Source organism: Lutzomyia longipalpis, chromosome 2 (genome assembly GCF_024334085.1).
Source record: "Lutzomyia longipalpis isolate SR_M1_2022 chromosome 2, ASM2433408v1".
Lineage (NCBI taxonomy): Eukaryota > Metazoa > Arthropoda > Insecta > Diptera > Psychodidae > Lutzomyia > Lutzomyia longipalpis.
In genome coordinates this window covers 28,600,333-28,607,609 of record NC_074708.1, presented here as the reverse complement: position 1 = coordinate 28,607,609, position 7,277 = coordinate 28,600,333, and the positions used below count along the sequence as shown (strand labels likewise).

Sequence of the window (7,277 nt, the reverse complement as noted above, 5' to 3'; positions counted from 1 at the left end):
TTTTTTTTTTTCAAAGTTGTTTGTTGTTGAATTTTTTTGTGGAATTTAGTGTGAGCGGCGGTCAAACGGACTCAGTCTCTTCATCTACATCATCTAACTCCTGCTTCGGAGTCATTGTGTTCTCCACTGATCTCTGTTGCTCATCGAGCTTCTTCTGCAAAACGAAGGTAAAAAAGTTTTCTCTAGAAATCTTTTATTTATTTTTTAGAGTTTTATTTGATTTTTATTGTTTTAGGAATTGAAATTTTTCAATTTTTAAGAATCTAATTTTAGAACTTTTGTGATATTTTAGGGAATTTCTTTGAGATCTTAACCTATTCAGGATCTTTTGCGATCTCTATTCGATCTTTAGGCGATCATGAGAATCTCTCTTGAAATCTCTTCACTAAAAATTTCACTGAGCTGATCTTGAATGCAAAATATCCAAAAGAAATTGCAAAGAATATCGTAAATTATCTAAAAATTAAATTTCATAAGAAGATAAAAAAATATCTTTAATTATATTTTTTTTAAAAGTATCACAAAGGATCAAAAGATTCAATTTTTAAAAGTTTGTAAAAAATCTATAAATTAAATTTTCTAATAAATCACAAAATATCTAAACGAAATTTTCTAAAAGATTGGAAAAGATCTTTGATTATTAAATTTTAAAGATCGCATAAGATCATACAGAAATTCCATAAAAGACCTAAAAAAATTTCCTGAAAGATCATAAAAGATCTCAAATTAAATTTCCTAAATGATCTCAAATAATCTAAAAAATTCTTAAAAGATCGAAAATAAATTCTCTAAGATCGTAGACGATCTAAAATTATAAAATGTTCTAAAAGATATAAAATTTAATTACTTCTTAATGGGCCTAATTCAGCGACCAAGAAACCCTTTAAATCTTTGAATTTTGTACTGAAATTTCAAGATTTCAAGCGAATTTCAAGGGTTTCTTGGTCGCTGAATAAGGCCCAATATTTGAATTTCTTCAAATATTGCCAAAGATCTTTAACTGAATTCATTAAAGATCGTAAAGAAAACTTAAAGATCGCAAAAGATCTTATTTTTTTTATTTTTTTAAGAGCGCATTATATCTAAAAGAAATTTATTAAGAGATCGTAAAATATCTTAAAGTAATTTACGTAATTTACTAAGAACAAAGAAGAAGAATTTTATAAGAATTCCCATGAGTGATCTTGAATTTTCTAAAAGCAGCGCAAACAGCGCAAAAGATCTTGAAGAAATTCCCTAAAAGATTGTAAAAGTTCTTAAAGAAATTCACTGAAAGATCTCAAAGAAATTTCCAAAAAAGATTAAAAAGATATTAAAAAGAAATTTCCTAAAAGTTAGGAAAAGATCAAAGATTTAAATTTTCTTAAGAATCGCAAAATATTTTAAATCAAATTCTTCAAATATTGTAAAAGATCTTAAATCAGACTCCTAAATAAAAGAATCACAGCTAAAAATGCAAAAGATCTTACAGAAATTCCCTAAAATGAGCTAAAAGAAATTTCCCGGAAGATCGTAAAAGAATTCAAAAGAAATTCCTAAAAGAACGCAAAAAAATCCCAGAAGATTGCGAAAAATTGGCAAACTTTTATCTAAAACAGCCCCTATCGCCCCTATTAAAATAATCTCAATAATTTCAATGAATTTAAAATATTTTTCCCTTAAAAATGAAGCTTTTTGTGTGAGAAACTTACCTTCCTGGCCACACGCTTAGTGTACCTGTCCCGGGCAATCTTAAACTGATGCACCACATCGTGGTAGTTGGTCAACTTCTGTGCATACTGAAAGAGTTTGAAGGAGAAGATTGTACGGCGATCTGTGGAACGGGAGATGGTGAACTGGCAGAGAACATCATCAGCCACCAGGAGACGCATCCAGTCAGTCGGGAAGGCCAGGATTGTGTCCCTGACTTGACGAACCTAATGGAAAATCAAATAAATACTTCTTTTATAAAGTTTTCCGGTAAATTATTCGATCATTAGTGACGCACCAGAACTGAATCTGAGTCAAACATCGAATCAATCTTCTCAAAATGCTCCCTGGAGGCGATGGGGAAGATGTGAGTGTTGCCCACTTTGTCATTTATGGACCAATGACGGTAGTTTGCCGTCTCAACTGCCTCATCCGGAAGCATTAGGCTTGATTCGAGTCTCGTCGCTTGATCCATGACAAAGTCCAGCTTAGCCTTGAGTGTCTTCTCAATGCCTGAAAAATGCATTTTTTTCATGATTAACGAAGAAGTCTTTAAAATCTCCATGAAAGCTTCCTTTTTACCTTTGACGACCTTCATGACCTCACTGGAGAAATCAATGTTATCCTTTATGAGGGTTGTCTTACTCGTTGGCAAATCCTCATGCCCATACTCCCGGAGAATGTGAAGCATCTTCTTTGTGCTGGACACAGAGATATTGTCCTCCATGACGAATTTTGCCAATCTCTGCTCGAGCGTCTTCCCGCGCACAAGGAGCTTTCCATCCTTCATGCCTGTAAAGAGAGTATCATCCTCCTCACTCTCAGCATCGGATTCAGTGTAGCCACGCGGGAGTTTAGCTGTCTCATCTTCAGGCTCAACTCTCTCCAATGCTTCTACTTTTAGCATCTTCCGTTTATCTTCCTTCACCGTTGTTGCCACTCTTTTCATTCTCCGGAAATGTTTTTTCTGAAGATTTAACCAAAAATAAAGTTCTTTTTAATATTTTCTGTTTCTGAGAAGGCTTAAAAAACAAATTGTGAGTTTCAGGGGACTCAGGTTTAAGTCTCAAAACTACCCGAAGCTTCCCTATTTGCCTTTTGAGGTTATGTTCTCATTTTTTTGATTCTGATTTTTATCAATCAATTTTTACCACAAATTCTTGTTGAAATTAACAAATATTAATTACTAGGAGTTTCTTGGACGCATCTCCTGACCTATTTTGCTATAATTGCCTAATTTCCCCCACAAAATTGGTCAAAATGCCAAGAAAACATCCAGCAAGCAAAATTTTAATTTTCTAGCCAAAATACAGCAATTTTCTACAAAATAATTAACAAGAATTACTCACCTCTTCTCACACAATGGATTGAGAAATTAAATTTCCCAATAAACACGGCTTTTCACTAGTTTTTCAATGAAAACTCCGGAGCTTGAGAAAATTCAAAGCGCGCTTCGCTTGTAAACAAACAACAATCAGCTGATTTTTGACAGTTTGATTGGAAAAATATTTTGAGAAAGATATTTTCAGAATTGTAAAGTTTTTTGTGAAAAATACTTGAAAAATAAAAGGAAAACATGGGAAAATTCAATGAAGAGCAGCTACGGACGGTGCTGGAGTTTATGACAACAAATCCAGTGATGCTGCAGAAGAGGAATCGCACAAATAACAAATCCCGGATGAGCTTGTGGAAGGAACTGGCGGAGAAGCTAAACACACAGGGTCCACCGTATAAATCAGAGATTGATTGGAGACGTTCGTGGGCAAAGAAGAAATTCGAAATGGGACGTGTGAAGAAGCGTCGGGTGTCCCTGTATGCGGATCTCGATAATTTACTCGCCAAGGCATCAGAAATGCATGATTCCCGCTCTGGGGAGGATTCGGATGAGGATTTCGAGGTGGTTAACGTTAAACGTGAACCAAGGGATGAGGATCCACTGCAAATTGGCAGAAACATCCCGAAGGTACGGCAGAAGGAAGCACCGAGAAGAGAGACAGATGGGAGGCCAAAGATACCCAAAATGGAAGTTCTGGACACGGGAGAGAATACAATGTTCGATGACAATCCCAAGTAAGTCAAATTATTGCTAAATTATTCTTTTTAGAGCAGCTTTGGGCGAGAAGAATGAGGAAAAAGATAAATTTGAGAATTAACTACAGGCATGTGCTGGAAATGTTATCGCAGCTTTAAGATCTAATAAATTCAGGAAGATCGAATTTATTTCTTTCCCTGTGGTGTTTTATTTTAAGTTTCATTTTAAGATAGAAATCAGTCTAGAACTTTATAAATCATTTGAGTAAAAATTCTGACAAGAAGTATTCAGGGGCGTAGTCAGAAATCATTTTTAAGGGGTCTAAAATAAATCCCAAAAATACAGCTAAAAACTATTTAAAAGACATAAAAATGAATTGAAAATCAATTGAAGAATCTATTTAAGAAGATTGATATTCAAATTAAAAATTCTTGATAATTTTTTCTTGGAAATCTAACATTTGACGTTTCTTTTCTAACGTTTAATGTTTCTTTTCTAACGTTTAATGTTTCTTTTCTAAAAATTCTCGTTTCTAGCTTTTCCTACGCAGTCAAAAGAATTATTTTCACGATTCCAAAAGTAAAAAATAATTAAACGTTAGAAAATAGTGACAGATATTTAATAAAAACTCCAAATATAGAATGGAAAAAAAACAAAGTTATAAAACAAGTGTCAAGCGTTGAAAAAGACGTCAAATGTCAAAAAAAAAACGTTCAATGTTACAAAAGAGACGTCAAATTTTGAAAAGAAACTTCAAAACAATTATTAAGCGTTGAAACAGACGTCAAATGTCAGAAAAAAAGGTCAATGTTACAAAAGAGACGTCAAATTTTGAAAAGAAACTTCAAAACAATTATCAAGCATTGAAACAGACGTCAAATGTCAGAAAAAAAGGTCAATGTTACAAAAGAGACGTCAAATTTTGAAAAGAAACTTCAAAACAATTATCAAGCGTTGAAACATACGTCAAATGTCAGGAAAAAAACGTTCAATGTTACATACGTCGAATTTTGAAAAGAAACGTCAATCGTTAAAAAGGAAATTGACAATCGTACTTATCATAACGTTAGATGAGAAATGTCAAACATTTTTAAAGAAATGTCAAATTGTTTTTTAATCGAATAACGTCTTCAAAAAAAATCTTGTAGCAGCTCCTTGAAAAGATTTCTGACTACGCCTCTGCCAAACAAATTCCTTGTTTCATTTATGATTTTTATGATAAAACTTTATAAATCATTAAATCCATTTAAATTGATTTTTTTTTAAAATCTGTTTCCCTTCACTTTGCAGCGGAGTATCGGAGGATCAAACTTTCCCCCAAGTCACAGAGCCAAAGCGTCGGAAGCAGAAGCCCCCAAATCCCGCCACATATGCCGAATCGAGTAGCTCATCAGTGTCTCCGGAACCCCAAGAGCGTAGCAGGAAGGTACGCGGGAAGGGCGCAGCGAGTGAACCAGAGAACAGCGTGGAGCTCTTCTTCAAATCCCTGGCCATGGAGGTGAACAAGGCGGGTCTGTCGTCTGAGAAGATCTTCAATCTTGAGTGGAGTGTGCTCAAAGTGGTGTCGGAAAAAATCAAAGAATTCACCGAAGCTGAGGTGCAACCGGCTAATGATTAGAGGAGCGGGGGCAATGTGATGGGAAAACCCGCGACAACAGGTTTGACGATCACACACCGATCGTGGGCTATGCAAAAATTTGTTTTTAATAGATATGATTCCTTGTTGATCTCGCACGAGATTAAATCACATCTCTCTCTCTAAATGAAAAAAAAAAACTCTCTGGCGGAAATGGGGATCGCACACACGAGGCGATTTATAGAGATGAAGGAGAATCATTCTTGTTTTGTTTCAATTTTTTTTGTTCTTCTTCAAAAAGTCAAGAGAAATTGACGATCGCGAAGAATAAATAACGATGTGCGAAGAAATCTGCATAATACTGGAAGATTTATGTGTGGAGGAAGAACAAGAGGCGCGCAATCTCATGTGCTTGTGTCTCTCTCTCGCGGTCTTCCTTCCACAGGCGTCACGTTGTTTTTTTTTGTCGTCGTTGTTGCTTCTTTTGCTTCTGCGAACAGGAAAAAAAAAGTTTTATAAAGACGTCTGGGCAGTTGGTGGTGGGTTCAGTTGTGCTGCGTTCATCGCCAGGTGCTAAACAAATCAAGCTACAAGCTATACCCGAAAAATCTCATCTCAGCGAAGAAGCTTCCCGCAAAGTGCTGCGGCAGCATTTTGGGAGCTGTAATCGCAAAATTTGCATAATTTTTTTTCACACGACCACTTCTCAAGTAGAAAAAGTTCAAGGTTCGTGGCCGGTTGTTGGATGAAAACACATTTTTCGCGGTCGCAACGATCTTAGCTGCAGTGACGACGGGCAGTGTTTGTGCGCAGATCCAAGGGAGGAGTACGAAAAGTTTCCCCATAAGTGTGCTGGAAAAGATTTTTTTTTCTCTAGAGAATAAAGTGTCTTCTATTTGCCCTCAAAGGAGCGAAAATTTTGTGATTTTTTTTAACTGAATATTATCTTCTTGGAAGAATGCAGCTCTTCGTGGGACTTTTCACCCTCTTCTGCGCCCTCCACATCACCCTTGGTGAGTTTTTTTATTTATTAAAGTTCTTCGCCATGGAATGAAGAGAGTTTTCCTGCTAATTTTGTGATAAGGCACAAGTTTAGAATTTTTTTTGATTGGAAATAAAATGAGGAAGTTTAAGCAAAGTTTTTGCTTCAATTTTGCAGAGATTTTAGTTAGAAAGAAAATAATTAAAAATACATATTTAAGTAATAATATTTAAGTATTTTCAATGGAGCAATATATATTTCCCTTTTAAATGGAAAATTCTTTGAATGAATTGATTCTGTGGGAGTACAGTGTGGTCCAAGTGAACTGATGAGGAATTTTTTCTTCAGTGCAAAATGGAGAATTTTTTAATTAACAATTTTTAATTAATTTGAGAAATTTTACTGTTGGATCTTACTTTAAAAAAATTTTTAAAGTATTTTTTGCTGCGATAAATTTTATTTAGAAATCAAAGAAAATTTTTATGACATTTTCCAGAAATTAAATTTTTTAATTAATAGACTTTAAGCTAAAACTTCCGTGACTATATATATAGACAAGTTCACCTTAAATTTTATGGGAAAATTTCTGCACAAAAGACTATCTAAAAGGATAATTGAATGATTTTAGGAACTCAAAGAGTTTCAGGAGCGATTTTGGAGTCAAATTTGATACTAAAAATTGAAAATTGGCTTAAATTCTCGTCAAATAACCCCGTATTGATTAGAATTTAATAAAGACTTTTAAAAAATATTTTTCTTTATTATAATCATATTTTAGCCATTTTGTTCCGTTAGATTTTCCAAAATATATTTGACCATCCTTTAATTCCGCTAATTCGCTTCATTTCTTTGTCAGAAATTAGTTAAACACTTAAAAAAAAGTAAGTTCTATGAACAATTAAAGGAAGAATATTAATTTATTTTCAAACATTTTATTGGTCTTAATTAAGAGCTTTATTTTTCGTTAATAAAGAAAAGTTTACAGTCTAAACTTTAAG

At 34.1% G+C, this 7,277-nt stretch overlaps 6 protein-coding genes across 9 annotated transcripts in view; 4 read left to right on the top strand and 2 right to left on the bottom strand.

The window, feature by feature from the left end:
• LOC129791241 (fatty acid synthase-like) overlaps positions 1–7,277 on the top strand; it is a 1,176,504-nt gene that overhangs the window by 435,343 nt on the left and 733,884 nt on the right. The gene's annotated exons all lie outside the window — the stretch shown is intronic.
• The window catches only part of LOC129789856 (glutamine-dependent NAD(+) synthetase), a 932,624-nt gene that overhangs the window by 191,463 nt on the left and 733,884 nt on the right, over positions 1–7,277 (top strand). The window lies entirely within an intron of this gene.
• The window catches only part of LOC129789960 (pupal cuticle protein), a 1,201,887-nt gene that overhangs the window by 498,038 nt on the left and 696,572 nt on the right, over positions 1–7,277 (bottom strand). The window lies entirely within an intron of this gene.
• On the bottom strand, positions 5–2,656 carry LOC129789936 (uncharacterized). The gene is made up of 4 exons (XM_055827068.1): positions 2,272–2,656; positions 1,988–2,202; positions 1,692–1,916; positions 5–154 (listed from the first exon to the last, which is right to left on the bottom strand). Exons 1-4 carry the CDS (start codon positions 2,636–2,638, stop codon positions 62–64), a joined length of 900 nt encoding a protein of 299 aa, XP_055683043.1. The 5' UTR covers positions 2,639–2,656; the 3' UTR covers positions 5–61.
• Positions 3,045–5,647, top strand: LOC129789937 (uncharacterized). The gene is made up of 2 exons (XM_055827069.1): positions 3,045–3,759; positions 5,012–5,647. The coding sequence occupies exons 1-2, from the start codon at positions 3,266–3,268 to the stop codon at positions 5,337–5,339; spliced, it is 822 nt and encodes a 273-aa protein (XP_055683044.1). The 5' UTR covers positions 3,045–3,265; the 3' UTR covers positions 5,340–5,647.
• The window catches only part of LOC129789919 (keratin, type I cytoskeletal 9-like), a 480,279-nt gene continuing 478,799 nt past the window's right edge, over positions 5,798–7,277 (top strand). For 2 of the 3 annotated variants that reach the window (XM_055827044.1, XM_055827043.1), the window contains exon 1: positions 5,798–6,310. In XM_055827044.1, the coding sequence (XP_055683019.1) occupies positions 6,256–6,310 (55 nt within the window). In that variant the 5' untranslated portion in view covers positions 5,798–6,255. The remainder of the gene's footprint in view (positions 6,311–7,277) is intronic. The other variant, XM_055827045.1, reaches the window with a different exon arrangement.

What these genes read in the sequence shown, in the direction of transcription:
- LOC129789936 (XM_055827068.1), bottom strand. Translation starts at nt 2,638, where the DNA reads ATGAAAAGAGTGGCAACAACGGTGAAGGAAGATAAACGGAAGATGCTA. An exon ending in TTGACTCAGATTCAGTTCTG is followed by an intron (nt 1,917 to 1,987) that starts GTGCGTCACTAA and finishes ATTTTCCATTAG; the next exon opens with GTTCGTCAAGTCAGGGACAC. An exon ending in CTAAGCGTGTGGCCAGGAAG is followed by an intron (nt 155 to 1,691) that starts GTAAGTTTCTCA and finishes TTCGTTTTGCAG; the next exon opens with AAGAAGCTCGATGAGCAACA.
- LOC129789937 (XM_055827069.1), top strand. Translation starts at nt 3,266, where the DNA reads ATGGGAAAATTCAATGAAGAGCAGCTACGGACGGTGCTGGAGTTTATG. An exon ending in ATGTTCGATGACAATCCCAA is followed by an intron (nt 3,760 to 5,011) that starts GTAAGTCAAATT and finishes TTCACTTTGCAG; the next exon opens with CGGAGTATCGGAGGATCAAA.